Source organism: Anopheles merus, unplaced genomic scaffold (genome assembly GCF_017562075.2).
Source record: "Anopheles merus strain MAF unplaced genomic scaffold, AmerM5.1 LNR4000037, whole genome shotgun sequence".
In the NCBI taxonomy this organism is placed as follows: domain Eukaryota; kingdom Metazoa; phylum Arthropoda; class Insecta; order Diptera; family Culicidae; genus Anopheles; species Anopheles merus.
The window spans coordinates 44,776-64,229 of NW_024427617.1; the positions used below are offsets into that span (position 1 = coordinate 44,776).

The 19,454-nt window shown below is 45.7% G+C and overlaps 3 protein-coding genes across 3 annotated transcripts; all 3 read right to left on the reverse strand.

The window, feature by feature from the left end:
* Positions 1-1,174: 1,174 nt before the first annotated feature.
* On the reverse strand, positions 1,175-12,630 carry LOC121601202 (serine/threonine-protein kinase ATM-like). Its single transcript, XM_041930006.1, has 14 exons — positions 12,548-12,630; positions 7,541-8,072; positions 7,247-7,476; positions 6,802-7,161; positions 6,595-6,728; positions 4,984-6,536; positions 4,396-4,920; positions 4,044-4,321; positions 3,034-3,981; positions 2,728-2,970; positions 2,509-2,662; positions 2,141-2,433; positions 1,943-2,064; positions 1,175-1,883 (listed from the first exon to the last, which is right to left on the reverse strand). The coding sequence occupies exons 2-14, from the start codon at positions 8,034-8,036 to the stop codon at positions 1,175-1,177; spliced, it is 6,045 nt and encodes a 2,014-aa protein (XP_041785940.1). The 5' UTR covers positions 8,037-8,072; positions 12,548-12,630.
* Positions 10,005-12,285, reverse strand: LOC121601203 (protein PAT1 homolog 1-like). Its single transcript, XM_041930007.1, has 3 exons — positions 12,249-12,285; positions 11,224-12,140; positions 10,005-11,150 (listed from the first exon to the last, which is right to left on the reverse strand). Exons 1-3 carry the CDS (start codon positions 12,283-12,285, stop codon positions 10,005-10,007), a joined length of 2,100 nt encoding a protein of 699 aa, XP_041785941.1.
* On the reverse strand, positions 11,585-15,744 carry LOC121601190 (Bardet-Biedl syndrome 2 protein homolog). Its single transcript, XM_041929991.1, has 6 exons — positions 15,445-15,744; positions 15,006-15,189; positions 14,778-14,897; positions 13,778-13,887; positions 13,208-13,613; positions 11,585-13,102 (listed from the first exon to the last, which is right to left on the reverse strand). Exons 1-6 carry the CDS (start codon positions 15,568-15,570, stop codon positions 12,495-12,497), a joined length of 1,554 nt encoding a protein of 517 aa, XP_041785925.1. The 5' UTR covers positions 15,571-15,744; the 3' UTR covers positions 11,585-12,494.
* Positions 15,745-19,454: the final 3,710 nt, after the last annotated feature.

A 19,454-nucleotide genomic window follows, 5' to 3' on the forward strand; every position in this document is an offset into this window, starting at 1 on the left:
ATGGATTTGATCCTCTTCTGTATCCTGACTGTCACTATCTTCGCATTGCTCCACGAGATTTGCTGTCCTACTCACTCGTTTCTTATTGTTCATCCCATGTGCTTTCCCCATTTTGAAACACACGCGTTGTAAATGACCGACCTTCTTACATAACGCACACACTTTCATTTTGTATTCGCATTTATTCGCTAAGTGCGATGAACTGCCGCATCGGAAACAATACCGCTTGCTTCTTGGCGCTGGATATCGATCCATAAAGTTTACTGACTGAGCCCGTTGGGCTAAAATTTCGACACCGTCGTTGACTGTTTCCATCGAGAATGCGACTTGCTTTGCTTTCTCGAACGTTAAGTCTTTTTCGCCTATTAACCTCGCGCGTATCATTTTGTCACGTAAACCGAACACAAACTGGTTCCGCAGCCCTTTCTGTAAATAATCACCAAACGCACAGTTTTTCGCTTCACGTTGTAACGCCGCCACGAACTCGGTGATGCTTTCTGCTTCCTTTTGTGTGCGTTGTCGGAACTTCCACAGCTCTACCATTTCCAATGGTTTGGGGTCGAAATGATCGTCTAACGCGCTGACGATCTGGTCGTACGTTTTCGCCTCCGGTTCGTCCGGCGAGAGTAAGTCACACAGCACGTTGTAAGTCTCACTGCCCATGTAATGCAGGAGCGTCTGCTGCATATCCGCTTGATCCACTTTAAACACTTTAGCAGCACCAACAAACCGCTTAACCCATCTTTGCCAAGTTGACTTCTCGTGCACAAACGGCTCGATATTAAATGTAGCCATTATCGATTCGTTTTTTAATGTATTGCCCGCCTCGTCGCCAACTGTTATAATCACACCATCCATTCACTTGCAAGGCTCAACGAGAAGTGCCGGGTTTTATTTCTCATTTCTCTCCGTACAGTTACATGCTATAATATGCTATAATCTAGTCTAATCTAATCTAATCTATAATCTAATTTTAAATCTACAATAATGGATATAACAATTCACAAAATTGCCCCACCTTCCACCGAAGGCAAACGACCGGATAGTGGATTCCGATTCCGAAGCGTGAACAGTGATTGGGAAACACGCAGATCAACGCGGAGTAAACAAATTATGAGGGAGAGCAAGCAAAAAAGGAACAAAACCGAAAACGAAAACAAAAGCAACAAGTAGTTCAGTTTCCGCAGTTCATACGATTAAAAACAATAATAACAACGATGCTGGTAAGCTTGAAAAGTTCGCTAACGGCACGCTGCGCTGCCACGATCGCACTTTCCACCGCGAGTTCATCGCGCAGCTGCAAACACTTGAGCGCTTTGTAATGCGCTCGCTCGAAGGATCGCGACTGTAGGAGCAGCGCGCTCGAACCGGCAGCCGGTGCTCTCTTCGGGACATTGGGACCAACACCGCCGTCCGCGTCGACTAGTACATTCCAGTCGGACAGCCGCCAGGCACACTCGTAATCAATCTGTTGCGGTGCGACATGTAACGATCTAGCCAAACCGTACAGTGAGGAGTCTTTCAGTGTTTGCAAGATGGCATTCTGTGTGCCCGCACTGTCCAGGGCGGTATCTTGCGACCACGGTGTGCTTGCATCTTGCATAACCAAGCATCTGGCGTAATTCTGCTCTAGACGGTAATATTCCATCCGTTCCTGGATTGGGTTGAGGAATGATTTAACTGCATCGTTTACGCCGATCGCCAAATGGCATGATTTCATTATGTTTTGCAGTTCCGGGTGTCGTTTGGCATCATGCTTGCCTTGCTCCTCTTCCTCCCGGTACCAGAGGTCACCATACAGGATGGCTTTAAAGTGTGCCTGACAGAATTGAGACGCTTGTGCGATTCGTAGATAGTTAACGGAAATTTTGTACTGTGGAAAGCTATTACAAACATTATTTTTTAGGAAAAGTATTAACAAAAATTTGTAAATTACACTTACCATTGATTATGTATCCGAACACACTCCACGATGGTAAGCATCAGTTGAATAGCTTTCGGGTCATTGAAAATATTGTGAACCTCATTTTGAATGGCAGCGAACTCGTTGAAAAACTCATTAATCTGCAAAAAAGGAAGATATATTCAAATGTTTCCTTATCATCCGTGGCATCTACTACTGTGCAACAAGAGCACTTACAAAGCTGCCCATGCTATCGATGATTGACTCTTCGAATTGCTTTATCGTTATCTGTACCAGCAAAGGGACAAGCTTCTCGACGAATGTCGTTTCCTGTTCGGCCAGCTTTTTAATCATCGTATTTCCCAAAAATGACAGCAACGCGGCTGACAGCTGCTGCACAAAAGCGCTGTACTCGATCCGTTCGTTGGCAAGCATTGGCCGCAACGACAAACTGCGTCCGGTGGTACGAGTGAAGAGTTTGATCTCTTCCGCAGAAGTTCCCAAAAATGGGTGCAGTGTTGGTAGTTTGGCTGTTAGAGATACGAATATGATCGAAGTTAAGATTTAAAATGGATTTCTATATGCAATTTTGTTTAGAATCTCACCCGCCAAAGCATGGAATGTTTTTCCGTACAGCATTTTGTAGCAAATCAGTGAGGCGTAGTTTGCAACCGGAACGTTTCTGTTCGTTATCAGCTCGTTCAATTCGCTCAGCAGCACCGCAGCACATCGTTCGATTGCTTCCTTCGAGTTGTTGATCTAAAGAGAGATAGAAATTTAAAATTTAATTGATATTGCTACTGCCCAGGGCTTTAAAGCTGTACCGTATCGTAAGCAATCATTTCTGCGTCGGATTTTAACAGCATTGTTCCCAGATCGATCGGTCCTATTTCACTCAAACATCGGAGAGCTTCCATCGATCGCTTGTCGAACGGGGAGCTGCGCACAACTTCCAGCAAAGTGTAGACTAACCGATGAAGCACGCTTTCCCCATTAGCGCCCGACGATGCGCTTTGCTCGCTCAGCTCATCGCACAATAATTTTAGATCTTTCTTTTTGGTGGTGAGCTACAATAAAAAAATTAATAATTATATAACTTCCAAGTCACTCAAAATACAGCAAAAGCTTACCACAATCTTCAGCGCAGCCAAATCTTCGTATCTTAAATTGGGCAACTCAATCAGCGCCGCGATTTCTTCCCTTGGCAGCACATTTTCATGACCGATCGTTTTTTGGCGCGATATAGCAAGCCGCAACTGATCGAATCGTTCGTCCTTTGGTAGATAATTCAGCTTACCGATCGCACCCGCAAACGCGGCAGAGTGTTGTAAGATCAGAAACCGTAGCAGAGTTAGCGATTTTTGAGAAATCTCCGATGCCGGATCGACATTTTCCACCTCCAGCAATGATGACACTATGAAGTGCAAATGTTCCGAGAGCAGCTCGCACGCATCGCTAGATGCGACCACGTGCTCCAGGAACCGCCCGAAGCTGTTGAGCGTGGCAAGTCGTAGGGCGGGAAAGGAGGACAACAAGTTGCACAGGAAATACACCACATCTCGCACGAGATAGGGTTTGAACGCGCGTTCCTTCTGCTGTCCGATGTACTCTTTCAGATGGTCGAGAAACACCGTGTACTGGAAGAGATGTACCATTTTCTGCTCCGGTTCATCAGCCGCCCAAAGCCAGCGTTTGACATCCGTTAGGGTGCGTTCAATTGGTGAGCTGTTTTTAAAACACAAATTGCTCAGCAGCGTGTACTTGAACGATTGCGATCCCCATACCGACTGTTTCAGGTGCTCGAGCGCCGTCGAGTAAGTGGCTTTGCTAAGCGACAGATCGGCAACGAAGCAGCTTGGCAGGTCCTGGTCCAACAGCTTGCCCAGCTCAACGTGATCGTTCAATCGGTGGGTGAGGTGTTTGATAATTTCCGACACGTAATCTTTAAGATCTACCGTGCTTATTATAGGGGCAAGTGCTTTGTGCATCCGACTAGCTATTGCATCATACTTGGGCGCCATCCCTTCACATTTGGCGTACTTGGGCAGAAGGAACGAAACACATTTCGGCAGTATACTCTGGTAATGAAATGGAAAATTGGTCATTTATCATTTTAAATTCATTCCAACCGAAAACATACCTTCACCATTTCTGCCTGCTGTACGCCAATCGATTTGCAGAACTGTTCGAACCGTTCCGGCTGCATGCAGAGTATGACGAAGGAAATGTTTTTCTTGAACAGTTGGATAAACTCTTCGATCGTGGCGATCTTTCCCGCTAGACGGAACGGGAAATGCAGCAACCGATTCCCTTTGGTTAGCCATAGCTCGAGTACGGTGTCCAGGTTAGCTTGAAGCAGCTGGCAGAAGTCGATATCGCTGGAGGTGCGCATAAGCCGTATGGTGTTTGCCATTTTGTCTAGAAGAAGGACAAAAATATGATTATACAATAATTAAACTTTAATTGTCAGCTATTGCTGTAACAACACTTACCATCGTTTACGCTTCCCAACTGAACGAGCAGCACAAAATCGCACAACGCGCGCCGACGCAGCATGAAGCTAATGCGAAAGATGCCCAACAGCAGCTGAAGGCAGCCGCTAATCACGTTCATTCTCTCATCGTTCATGTCCATCCCACCGTCGGTCGCTAGTAGCTCCTCGAACTGAATTTGATCGTACAGTTGCAGCTGAAACTCGTAAAAGCTGCACGGAACCGAAGAAAGGTCAGGATGTGACCATTCGAGCTGCATGAAGTGCAGAATATTCCTGACCGCTTCCAGCTTGATGCGATAGCTTGGGCTGCTCAGCAACGGCACCAATCCGTTGTAGATGCTCTCGTGCGTTGGCGTACGGATGTGCTGCGGGTAAGCGCGGAGCAGATACTTCACCTGCGCCAGTATCTTCACCTGCAGCTCGGTAGAGTACGTGTGTTTGGCGCACTGTTTTACGAACGAGTACAGCACGATCGTTACGTTGCGGATCATGTCTTCGTACGGGCTCACGAAGGCGGTTAAAGCTGAAACGGATTAAACACAATTTGAGAAGAGAGTTCAGTTGATCACAGCTACAATTAACTTACCACCGTACAGATCGATAATCTGCTCCGTAATGTCAGGATTGGTGTAGTGGTTTTTGCACACATCTACCAGGTTTCTCAGTACCCATACGGCCACCACCTCATGGGAAGTTTGCGCCAGCAGTATTCGACACAGATCAAACAGATAGAACAAATCCAAACTGCTGAACACATTCAGTTCCAACCGATCCAGCAGCTCGTGAGCCTCGTTCAGGCTTGGCCCTTCGTACTGCAGATATTCCGCTACGACGTGGAGGAAACATCGCTGCATTTGCTCTTCCGTGGCCAGTTTATCCGGCTGCAACACGGTCACGCACTGCGAATCCTCCCCCTCCTTCAGACTGATCTGCCCGATTGCCCATCGCATAATGAACGTGTGTTCGGTTTGCTGCAGCAGCTTCCTTACCGACGGATGGTAAGGGACACGAAAGATGGCCAACAATCGCTCGGCAAGGTTCCTGGTTTTGATGAGATTTAGCGTGGAGGCCGCATCGTTTTTCAACAGCCGCTCAAATCCACCGTTTAGTAGGTCGAACTTGAGCAGAACCTTTTTGTACAGTGGGCTCCTGGTGCACTGCTGCTCATCGTACGCGGCGTGCAGCTGCAAAATGTTGAGCATCTCCAGGTACAACTCCAAATCGTCGCAGATGCATGCCAATCCATCGGCTAGAAAATAATTCCCATCGGGCAGGATATGCTTGTCGAAGCTTACTACCTCACACAGGCGCAAAAACAGTGGTTCGTTTATGTTGTAAGAGATTCGTGCGCTGCCTTGGGGTGATTCCGCATCAATCCCTTCCTTTTTGTGCTGCTCCAACGCTAGCAATTCCTCTAAACTATGGTAGCGAAGTCTTTGCTCGAGCGTTTGCAACTGCCCGTCTCGCTCCCGGTAAAAGGTATCGTGCACTCCGGCGTGTGTGTGCCGCTCTGTCTCATCCATTGCGCAACATGTAGTCACCACGCAAAGGATCGAAATGCGTGCCAGCGTCTTTGCGCTCAGCCGCTCCTTTGCGTGTAGTATCGCTTTCGACTGTGTTTCGCGCGTCTGCGGATAGAGATAGTTGAGCAGCTTGGTCAGCACACCGTCGACACTGCCGAGACACTCGGCGTTGCCCACCGTCTCCAGGATGGACAGCACCGTGCCGACGTTAAGGTTCGTCTTCTCCACGGCATAGGTGTAAAAGGCTTCCAGCACGGTGCTGTTTAGAAAGCCGACGTTCGGATACTTTCGATGGCGAATCAATAGCTGCAGCAGGAGATTGGATTTAGCGCACGTTCTTGCGGCGGTGTTGGTGCAGGCACGGAACGCAGCGGCTATCATTTTGGCCCAAAGCTCGCCAATCGATTCACCGCTGGCCGCCGCTGTGTTCAACGATCGATGGGTTGACTTTTGTTCGAACGCGAGCAGCACGGAACAGCACTGGTAGAAAGCATCATGCTCGTGCGGCGATTGTAGGCTCGGTTGCACATTGCACAACAGTTGCAACAGTTGCGCATAGTCGTCGCTAGTAAGTGCTGCCTCATATCTGTCTAGAACCGCAGAAAGGATGTACAACCTGGAGGAAAATGTTTATTAATGATCTTTTCTACATGAAAGAGGAAGCGTGATCGTACCAACGCAAATTAAGCTGATTTGGAGCAGTACCGACCATCTCCATGATGCTTTGCAGTTTGTTAAACTGTTTGTTTCGCTTTGCGGCCGTTTCTTCGCCGCTAGATTCCTTCCAATTATCCTCGTTCCAGTACACCTTTGAAAAAGGGATGAGTAAGAAGTAGTAATTTTCCCTTTAAAAATGCAGAAAAAAACTCAAATAATCTTACCGTATAACACAACCGGGCGGCAAAGTCAATGAAACCATCAGCAAAAGGGGCCTCATTCGAGCCAAAGAACGAACTCTGATCCCGTGCCTTCATTTCACTCGTCAGTATGTAATGATATTCGCGCAACGTTTTCCTTCGCGCTTCATCGTCCTCGACCTGCTGCAAACCGTCTCGGGTCAGTGGTTTGGCAAGGGTATGAGATTTTCCTCCCGGGTACAACATTATCAGCGACAGATGCATCAACCGGAACAGTGACACTTTCTGTTCCTTGCGCAAGTTTGCTTCCTTGTAAAGTTTCACCGTGCATGGAACGAGCGACTCCAAGAATGCAATGATCTTCGCCTTACAATCCACCGCTATCTGCACGTGGCGATCAAAGTGTGATTAGGTTTAGCTTTGAGACAGCAAAAAACCCACCTCGGAGATGGTGCTAAACGCTACTTACCGCTTCTGTTATGTACAAAGCTATGTTTATCAGATCGCATAAAACGTTACTTTTCTTCTCGTTTACCGCCTGGCGCAGGTGGACAATCAGCCGGCTCAAATAGTCCGCCAGCAGTGTTTGCATCGAGCAGTTGGCTAAAAATTTCACCACAGCCAGCGAGAGACAGTTGGCCGCCAAGTGCTTTGGTACGTGCGCTGTATCCAGCATCACTAAACAGCAGTCAAGAATTTCTGCAAAAAAAATCCCCGTTTAATACTAAATAAAGTAAATCAACCTTTTCACCCCTCTGCTTACCTTTCCAGTGCTCGTAGCTCACCGGCGTTAGGCACCACTTGGAGCACAGCACGAACTTGTTCAGCACGTGCAGAAAGCACACACCAAAACTGTCCCGCATCGCTTGATCGTTGATCGCGCGCACAAAGCACCCGATCAGCTGGCTGTGCGGTAGCTGCGGCGCATCCCGATCCATCGCCAGCTCAACGAGCTTGTGCAGCACCACGACGTAGTCGTGGTTCTTGCTCTGCACCTGGGTCGTAATGGCGTAGCTCTGCTTCTGTATGCCGTGGTAAGCCGCATCCAGCACCGCGCACCACTGCGTCTCGAACGCATCCGATGCCATGTAGTCGAGAAAATCGTCCTCCCGGTTGTTCAGGATGGTGCTCATCTTGTTGAACGCCTTCTGCCGCACGGTTACCTTCTCGGACGACATCTCCACCAGCAGCAGACAGAGGTCGCGGTCCATCACCGACATTCTGCTGCTGCTGCTGCTGCTGGACGAGGAAGAGGCCATCGTGGTTCGTGGGGCGTGGTTTGTTTCAAGTTGTATCTGTAAAGAAAATTAAAAACATAATTTAGAATTTATATAAAATAACCCTTATCTCCTTTTAACCTTCTTTCCGTAAATCCTGTTGGAACTTCTTGTTCGTACGAAAAGAAAATGCAGACTAATTTATTCTCTATTTCAATAAAGCCTACTACACTTCGTTTAAACTAGCGATGTTGCTATGATCACAACAAATCCTCCTTTAATATTGTGATATTGCACCATAATTCTACGCTAAAAAACACAAAAACTAACGACCCATTTTGCTCGCGTTCATAAGCATCATAACAAAAGAAACCCAAAAAAATTAGTTCGATTTATTTGTTTGTTCTTTTTCGACAATTCCATCGTGGATATCTCCTTTTTTTGTTCATTTTTCTTAGACACATTTTCTCTATCGCATGTTTCGGAATTTGCGCTTGATTGCTTTTTAATTACAGAGCTTTTACATGGATAGTTTAACTCAATTGCAGTTTTTTTATGCTGCTCAGTGTTTAAGTTTATGTTCAAGATTATAGCCTAAAATGCTCATTTACACAGCTTTCTTGGCATGTTGGCTCTCTTCACATTTTTTAACCGTTCTTATATTGGAAAGTAGGTAGAGAAATCAAAGCAATTCAAGTGAGTAGTGTAATAGGTTTTAAGTTTTCCGAAAAGTAATTGCAGTGCCATAGTACATCTAGCTAGTACATTTGAAAAGGAAAGAAGTAATCGTGTAAAGAAGTTCAGTGAGTGATAAACACCAACGGACACGTGAAAAAGAGCTATCGAAAGATTAGTCTAAAAACAAGTTCAGGTAAATGCACTCAACTATAAAATTATGTATCTATAGATTTATGTACTACTGAATGAAGAGACGAATGTGTTTTAATGTTTCGTTTGATAGTGCCGTAAGCGGGTACGGACAGTTTTTACAGTGTCTACAGCTACTCTTTCCATTTCTCATTGCACGTGAAGCTTAATTGTGTAGAGGGCGGATGGATGTGACAAAGTGGCTCAAATGCAGTTTACAGGATTTTCCAGGGGTTCTAGCCTGGTTATAGTTATGAGACACTACTTCTTGACTCTTTCTAATTGGGAAGTGAACTTCACATGACGGAAATTGGACTCTATTGCACCCTTTTTGGAAAGGTTCGTTGGAAATTCCTATTGGATATGTCCAACAAGGGTGCTATAGAGTCCAATTCCCGTTACATTTTACTTAAGAAAGAGTCAATAAAGTGTCCCACAGCTATGAGAACGCCTGGGGAAACCCCTGCCACATTGTACACATCGAGTCTGTCATCCTTGGCCAGTTAACTAACTTACACTACACTAAAGAGTTCGATTCGATCGATTTGCAATCCTATTCAAACCGCACGTGCTCTGTTTGCGCGAAACACTATGGGCGAAATTAAATATCAGCACGAGCACGACATGCGGATAACCTAATAACCTAACCGGGGAGGTAAGAGGGGGGGGCTTTATATGTCGTGCCCAAACTTAAATGACTATATAACACGGTTTGCAAAAGCAATATCTAACGATACCATTCGGTTCACAGGGGTTTATATGGAGAGGAGCATGGAATATATTCATTTCGGCGTGTGACAGAGTATACGCAATTCAGTTTACGCTACCCTTTTACACACACACGTGTGTTTTACATACGCAAAGCCTAATAAATAAGGAACATTAAATGATCATCGACAACTCAGTATCAGTTCTTCCCTTGCCACACTTTACAAGTGTGAGGTTGTGTGTGTGTGGGTGTGTGTTAGGCTAAAAACTAGTCTTCTCTAGATTTTCACATTAAAATGTATATGGTAATATCGCAATATTTCGCTTATTGAAAAGCAGATTGAGAGCAATTAAATTAAATTTAAAAAAACCGAAGCTTAGTATCGACATTAACGGGATTTGTTGGTTAAATCATCTTACGTGACTATCATTAAATTACCAATTCGGATTAATTATCAATGCGTTGCCAATCTTGGCGCCCGCTTCTGACAAACACGCCACACCGCTGCCGCTGCCGGTGCTGCTGGTTCGCTTGCGCATTTTCTTTTCGCGCAGCGCTTTCATCGCTTCGATCGCAACGGGATTGCCGAGATCTTCCAGCTTGAGCACCAACTTGTACAGCGTCTCGATAAGCAGCAGCACATGGCGAGCTTTGCGCTGGATAGCGGCGGGCGGCGGTTCAAGTGCCGGCACGCCATTTCCGTTCAGCTGGTCGCTGCCCATCACGTCGGCGTCGATGAGCTTTCGCGGCGCTATCACACTACCGCACTGCAGCTTGCCGAGCGAATTTTGAAATTGGAGCGGGGTATACGCTCGACCACCACCCGTCGGCGCTGAGCCATCCTTTCCCTCGCTACCGCCGTTCGGGTTGGAGCGGGATTCGGAACTGCGACGTTCGCGGTTCGTGCCGAGCAGCCCGCTCTTGCCGTTCTTCGACAGCAGCGACAGTAACAGCAGCTGGGCATGCTCCTCCGGCTGGGTGAACGGATGGTTGAGCTGATTTTCGCGATAGATCCTATTATCGCCCTCGCCCTTCGCCGCTGCCAGCCGCTGCTTGTACACGGTGAAATAGTAATCGTTAAAGTAGGGTGCGTCCGAGTTGAGCTGCGTCAGCTTTATCCCGATTAGCCACTGCTTGTTGCGATTGCTCATCATGTTTGCGTACTCATCGCGCTCCTCTGGCTGCCCGCCGCCTGCAGTGCTCGATGGCATTCCATTGCCTACTCGGGATCGTTGCTGCTGCTGCTGCTGGAAATGGTGCTGCTGCTTCATAAAACCCGCCCTTGGCAGGGCTACTAGCGGGGCTGCTTTGTTCACGCCATTGCCGCAAACGCTGAGCGTGCTGGCCGCAGCGAGCTGTCGGTTGAACGCGAGCAGCGGATGGTTTTGTTGAATTTCCTGCACCAGCCGCTGGTTGAACTGGTTCGTCGGCAGGGGCGTCGGGCTGCGCTGCATCAAAAATGGCGGCGGCCCACCCGGCGCTGGTCCCGGATGGCGAGGAGGTAGCGGCGGTGGCGGACCCATCTGTACCGGGCCGGGGCCACCCAGAAACCCTTGCAGCGGGGAACCGTACGAGCAGCGCTGCGGGAATGCCGGATGCATCGCCAGGTTGTTGATCGGGGTCGAGTACGGTCGGGCGGCTAGCATGTTGTACGGCAGCAAACCAAGCGGAAGACGGTTCGCGTTGTTCAGCATCCTGCGACGGTCCGGGCGGGAACAGGGCAGCGGGGCCGGCGTTTCGGGCGCCCAGCAGCGAAAGCGGCGGGGTGAGCAGCGCCGGTGGTACCCGTAACGGTGGTGCTGCTACTGGCGAGGAGATCATCGGGATCGGCGGCTGCATACTCTTTACCTCCTTGGCGGGTGTGAAATGATCGCGAGCTTTCACTGGTGGTGGTGGTTGGGCCGGGACCGGTGCCGGTGTGCGGAATGGTTGCAGTGTCTGCTGCTGCTGCTGCTGGTGAAATTGGTTGTGATGGTAATGGAGTTGGTGTTGTTGTTGTTGCTGCTGCTGCTGCTGTGACATTTGCTTTTGCAGCATACTTTGATGCTGATTTTGCTGATGCTGATGCTGGATGATGGTTCGTTCAATGTCCTCCACTGACAGCATCTTCATGGGTGGAAACAAGCCCGGTGGCAGTGAGGGAGGCGGTTTTGGCGGCAGGCCACCTCCCCCGATCGGATGCGCCGGTTCCGGTGGTCGAAAGGCGCTCTGCTGTGGTGGCAGGGCAGAAAATGGCGTACCGCTGGGCCTATAATCGCTGTACGGTGGCTGCACCGGAGCCGGAACCTTCGCCGGGCTACCCCAGATGCTCGGATCCAGCCATAGCTTGTTCGCGAACTCATCGCCAATGCTTTGGGCCACCACACTGCTACGGCCGCTCTCGCTGTTGTTGTTGTCGCTGCTGCCCCCGTCGTCCTCATCCTCCCCAAGGAAGGAACCGGTTCGCCCCCCATTCCTGCAACTTTCCAGCCGCACGAGATGCTCGTGGATGTCCTTCCAGTCGCCCTTGTCCGCCGCACCGAACGTTTCGTCATTCAGGGCGTCATACTCCTCCTCGTCCGAGATGTCTTCTTTGCATCGGCGCCGCTGCAGCGGCGAATGCAGTTCGGCGGTGCGCCGCGGTGCTGCCTGGAAGAATCGGCGAGCTTCCTCCTCCTCCTACTCCTCGTCGTTCTCACCCGGCAGACTGGTATCGAAGCCGAAAAAGGAATCCATCACTGGGCTTTAGCACTGCATCCGTACGAACGGTTAAGGCGTACAACACAAATCACAGTTTTCCATCCAGCACCACCACCACACCACACAGCAAAACTGGTTCGGGCATTCGGTTTTGGGGTCGAATGTCGATGACTTATGCATGCAAGCACGTGTTGGCGGTTTAAAATAATCAGATGATCTTCACTTCATCTACAAATACCGGGTGACTAAGCGCGTAAAAAAAACAAAACTGCACACATAACGTAAGCGGCATACTTACACACACTCTTCGGTGACCCGGTCAGATTGTGCGGTATGGTGTACATCGCAAACTTGGGCAGCTGACGGGTCAGTTCAAACACGTGAAACTGCACACTGCTCGGGTAGCCGACGAACGCTTTGATGTGAATGTCCTGCGCATTGTCCTTGAGCGTCTTGAGCGGTATCAGTATGCGCGAAACGTCCTTCGTCAGGTGCGCGATCAGCGTTTCCTCCTTGAACAGCTGATCAGCAAAGATCAACACGACACGAATCGTGGTCGAGTTGTTGGTCGACACGGTGATGTCGATGTTCATATCGTTGCTATCGTAGCTGGTGGAAATGCCGATCTGTAGCCGCGTGTTGGACGGTATGATGCCGACGTTGTCCGGCACACTCTGCACCAGATTGCTTTCGCTCGTGTTGCTCAGGATTTCCTTGTTGTACTTGATGTTGTTTTCGTAGTGCTTCAGCTCGAGCAGCAGTTTCTGTTTCTGAGTCAGCAGAGCGTTCATTTCCTCATCGGCAACGTTGTGCAACGTTAGCATGTTGACGCTTGGCGTCGTATATCCCCTTACTGGCGGAAAAGCAAAAAGAGAGAGAGAGAGAGAAAACAGGGCATGAAGCACGTGTCTCATCGTGTGATCTCATCGATCCACACGCCCGATCCCCGTGGCCTTACTTTCTCCATCCGCCGTCACGACGACAAGATCCAGCAGCCCGATCCCCCGATAGTCGTTGCAAGCGATCCCGCACACGAAATCGTTCATCTTCATCCGGAACCAAACGTCCCCGGTGCGGGGATCACGTACATCGATCTTGCCACTCTTCCAGCCGACGATCATTTGCTTCGCCTCGCATCCCAGAATGTCGTACGTGGCCATCGCTGTGGCGCGGGCCTTCGACTTGATGCGCCACATTCGCACGTTCTCCTCGAACACACCGATCGTGCCGTTCTTGACGCTGTACATAAACTGGCCGGTGCGCAGGGCGACCAGATTCTGTATCTCGTTGCCCTCGGTAAACTCGTGCAGCAGCGCTTCCTTATTGTAGATCCGTATGCATCCATCATCCGTGCCGGTGATGAGCTGTAATTTGGGTAATTCGAATTCGAAAGGTTTGACAGTCGTTTGATGGGGCGTTTTTTTCTTCTGTTTGATTTAAATGTCTTCAATTCTAGTAATACATCAACTTCAAAGCTTGGTGCTTGCCTGCGTGTGTGAGAATGTGTGTGTCAGTGATAATGTCTTACCTCATTTTGACCGTCCTTATCGATATCGATTAGCAGCAGTGAAACCACGCTGCCAGACGTTATCAGCCACAGCACTTCGGTGCCCTCCTGATTGTAGCCTCGGACGACCGCTGCAAACATAAATAGAATTATTTGCTTTGCTGTATTTTGGACTCTTTTGACCAGCACACCCGTAACCACTTGACCGGTAGTTTTGTTTGTGATTGCGTAAAAAAGCATACCTAGGCAGCCCTGTTGCGATTAATAATGATATTCTAGTGTAAAATAAATGTTTCGATCGACTTTATATTGAATAGATTACTTAAAATACATACTTTTTTAACAACGAGAATACGTAAATTACAGCATTACTGCCGGTTAGAATGATTATTAAAGAACATAAATTAACTTTAAAAATATTATTTTTAGAAACTTCTATGCCTTAATATAATTCTCAAATGAGCAGTCCTTCCTGGTCGATCTTCATGAATAATATACATAAATTCCTAAAATCATCTTTACAATTCTTCCTTTTTCACCACAAACCACGGGCAGAGACGATCACAAGGGAGACGATCTGCATCTCGCTACGTAGTATCTATTGCCATTGCCGGGTTTATCTCAATTAAACCAGTTTTTTTTAAGTGACCAAAATTGATTATTTTTCCATTTCTACAATTATTGTCACAGCGAGAGTCCATGTTAGGAGAATATTAATAAAAATAAACACACCGACGCCTACAAGGCAGGACGTGGTTCAAATCTTATTCACAAACAGCATACTGTCATGACTGACCGACTATACCCTGGTGTGGAGTTAAGCATGTTGTGAGTTGTATTAGATAACCATATTATTGATATTAGAAACCATAGCTTTTATAATAATTTTAATCGTATCAATTGTTCATACATGTAAAGGAGCAATTAAATTATTTCACTAATACACAATATATGTTATTTGAATATTTCGTAGACTGTTAAAATATACATTGAAATGCAAAACATTGCCCCATATACGTACCATTGCCGCCAACGATCAGCGTATTGCCCGGTTGGTTTGCGTAGCCACCGATCACGGCAGACCGTACGCCCTCGTGGAAATCTCTCTGAAACATGTTACAATTTTCATCCACATGGTACGCTGAAAACAGACAGACAGAAAGCAAAACGATGCAACCCACACGGTTGCAATCCAGCAGTTGAAGTTACTTTCTATAAAACGGTCGCTGCACTCGACACGGCCACCTACCTAGCACATGCGAAGGACTTCCAATCACCAGCACGTCGCGTTCGTCGTCCTTCTTCAGCCGCCCGGCCACGATCGCCCGTATCGGAAAGTTCATGTTAAGCAGTGCGATGTCATTTTTGATTTCCGAAATCGAGAGCTTCGAGTTTTGCAGCCCGTAGCGTTTGTGGGGCGTGTGGATTAGAATCTGTCCGGACGGGGTGGAAGAGGTGGATGAGAGGGTTGAGAAAGTCATGCACAATCAGCAGAGCGGAAATCGATCACACTCAAGATCGTTTCGATTCGTGATGATGGTAGTGTGAACGAAGCGCGTGCAGCAATCGAGCGCAACTCTCCGGTTTTGGTACACAGACGGTGAACTAGTTTTCACGAGTCTCCTTTTGGCCGAGGGTCACACTACCATCACACACATAGCATAGGGTGCGCAAAGGCAAGCTCCTACCTTGTCCGCCGTTGTGACCATGGTCAAACAGGAATGGATCCCGTCGTACTTCCCGCAGGTCACCAGCTTGTCGAACACTTTGTAGTTGAGGGAGAACGAAAATACGGGTTTGGTGGATATGTCCATTGCGATGGGATTTGGCAAACCACAAAGAAAAAACTTCCACTGCACCAGCAGTCAAGACGTTTGTGATTGTTTTTTATCGGGCAGGAAGTTTTCGCTACGATTTGTTTGTACATTGATTCGCGCCATGGAAACCGTCCGCCTTGACGGTGATGGAGTCGCTCATGCGCACTCTAGCGTGTTGACATACCTGTTGATAATGGATTCCGATGATCTGGTGCTTTTGGAAGCAACAGGTGATATTGCTGGTGATTTGAATGTGATGTGTTTTATTTAAGAGATGACATTATGATTCTTTTAAGGAAATGATGCATCATTGATCGAAGCGAGTAAACTCTTCTGAGCAGGTTACACATTTACAAATGAAATTGGTGACGGTGTGAATTGGTTTTAGAGTATAACAAAGTAAACTTACAAAAATTCTCTCAAAAAAAATCAATTTTACTAATTCTTTTTTTTAAATTATTTTTGTACTATTATTTCTCAAAAGTCACCATCGTTTAGCTTTTTTATTATAAATGTTTTATTTGATGATTGAAGATTTAGATTACTATCTCGTTTTAGAAAATTATATTTCCATACAAAATTAATTAATTTCACTCATATTTGTCATCATTTTTTTTGTTTGCGGAGCTCGAGTGGCGTATACAAATCGTTCAGAGTTGTAACAGTGTTAGTGTCCGTGCAGAACAAGGCACTACATTGCCGAGCTTTAAAAAAAAATCGCTCACCCGATCCATCGTCATGGATCGTGGTAAAAAGCGACGTGGAAGACCGCCAAAAGCATCAACAATACGTCACAATATTGGCAACAACAATGTGACGGTAGAAACCAGAAATTCGTTCGAGTTACTAAGTGATAGTGAAGATCTTCCTCTCTCCTCGTACAATGCGAGAGCAAGTGTGCGTAAAACCGAACGTGTACCTCCAATCGTCGTGACCGGCACATCTGTAGGCGATGTCCATCGTAAAATAACTGGTGTTGGTGTAGTTAATTACACAACAAATACTACCGTGAAAGGTATCGTAGTGCATGCTACAAACACGAGTGATTTTCGTAAAATAATCGAGGAATTCAAAAAAACTTCGACGCACTTCTACACACATCAGCTTGATGACGAAAAAACCACAAAAATTGTCATCTTTGGCCTCCCAGATTATCCTTTGGAAGAAATCAAAACAGCACTGGAAGAAGTGCATGTAAAACCAACAGCGATAAAAAATTGCAGATTCGTAGAAAGAAATTCGACGATCAGATGATGTATCTATTACATTTTGTGAAGGGTTCAATAACCCTTAGTGAACTCAAAAATATTCGAGCAGTGAACCACCATCGCGTATTTTTTGAATATTACACATCTGCAAGCGGGCCAATGCAGTGTAAAAATTGCCAGCGTTATGGTCACGGTAACGCAAACTGCCACCGCCCACCTGTGTGCGTGAAATGCGCTGGTTCACACGCATCCAAATCCTGTCCGCTTAGCGTAACTACTACTAGCCCAGACGGTAAAATAGCGCCGACAAAGCTGCGCTGCGCTAATTGCGGTGACCACCACACAGCCAATTATTCAGGCTGTCCTACACGTGTAAGCGTAACTAAAGCAACTAAAGCGCCACCTAAGACGAAAGAATTCAAATACAACGAAAACAGTTTCCCCTCAATAGGAAATCCGCCCAAGCCACGCCAAGTGCCGATTAACTATTCAAATGTGTACAATTCAAAGAAAAACACTTCTACAGGAGATTTCGACATAAATTTTGAAGAAATAGGCCAAATTGTCGAAGACGTATTTACACATTTAAGCGAATGTCGCAACAAAAAAGATTTAATTTCCGTAATAGTACAGATAACAGCTAAATATTGTTTCTCCAATGGCAAATAAAAAGGGTTTAAAAATCATGTATTGGAATGCCAATGGCATAGCCAGCAAACAACATGAATTTTTCAATTTCATGGATGCAAATAAGATACAAATAGCAGCTCTGAATGAAACATTCCTTAAATGTAATATGCGTTTTTCACATTGCAATTATATTATACATAGACTAGATAGAGAAACTACAACAAAAGGTGGTGTAGCTATAGTAGTCAGTAAAAATATCACCCATAAATTACTTCCTTCATTCAAATTGAAATCACTAGAAGCCATAGGCATACAGTTACAAACTGATAGAGGAAAAATAAGTATAATATCAGTATATAATCCTGGAGCAAACAGAGATTGTGAGAGTTTTAAAGCAGACGTTAACCTATTGAGTGCTATCCCAAACAGTTATTTCCTTTGTGGCGACTTTAACGCTAGACACAGGCTATGGAATTGCCAAAGTGCAAATCGGATGGGAAAAACCCTTTTTGAAACTTTACAAAGAGGAAATTTTTCGATTCACCATCCACATAACCCTACATACTTTCCCAGTGATGAAAATCGAAACCCATCCACTATTGATCTCGTTCTCACAAACAATTTACACCAGATAACATCACCACGAACAATAACCGAATTTACATCCGACCATCTTCCGGTTATCTTTGAAATTTCCTTAACCAATAGCTTTAAACCATGTGGCAACAGTATTCCAAACTACTCCAAAGCAAATTGGACAGGGTATCAAAAATACATTTCCCAACACATAGAGCTGTCAAACTTGAATTTAGCTAAAATTAACAATGAAAAACAAATTGATCTCATGGTAGCCTATTTTTCTAAACTAATCAGCACAGCACATAGCAAATTTGTACCACTAACTAAAATAGACCGATATAAATTAATAATCCCTGAGGCTACACTAAACAAAATGAAATACAGAAACCAATTAAGGCGCCGATGGCAAAGAAATAGGTGGAACCATGCTTTAAAAATGTGTACAAAACATTAGCAAAACAAGTTGAAGAGGAAATATCCCTGATCAGAAACAATGCTTGGTCTACCAACTTAGAAAAAATGAACAAAACACGTAATAATACTAGGCTATGGAGATTTGTTCGGATCATGAATGGAGACAGTAAAACTATACCCCCAATTAAAGAACATGGAAATTTCTTACTAACAAATCCTGAGAAATGTGAAGCCTTAAAAGCTCACTTTGAAAACGCTAACAATACCACAATACAAACAAAAAGCTCTCAGGAGCGCTTAGTTAAAAAAACACTAGATGAATTCAACAACTTTCACTCCTTACCAGCTAACTTAGATAAAGAATTAATTAAACCAAAAAAACTTTGTCAAATAATTAAGAAACTACAATCAAAAAAATCAGTAGGTATTGATAACATTAATAACACAGCTATAAAGAAAATACCGATGCAGAGAATAATTTACTTGACATTTATCTTAAATGCATGCTTAAAATTATGCTACTTCCCTAATGATTGGAAAAAAGCAAAAATAATTCCTATTCCAAAACCAAACAAAGATCCCAGCGATACTAAAAACTATAGACCGATAAGCCTCTTGAGTTGCCTGGGAAAAATCTTTGAAAAACAAATTGCTGATCGCATAAAAAAACACATTGACATGCACAACATTATCCCAAAGTACCAATTTGGTTTCCAAGCTGGACTATCCACAACTCACCAATTACACAGATTAACAAACACTATAAAATCACAAAGAGACAATAAGAAGTCAACAGGATTAGCATTACTAGACCTAGAAAAGGCTTTTGATACGGTTTGGCATGAAGGATTGTTATTCAAACTTGTATCCTTCAATTTTCCTCCAAATCTGATTCGACTTATCACTTCATTTCTGAAATTAAATGAAATTAAATATTTGGGGGTTACACTCGACAAAAGGTTAACATTCAAAAAACATATTGAAAATAGAATACTCTCTGCAACAAAAACCTCATTATCTCTATATAGCTTTACTAACAGGAATTCAAAA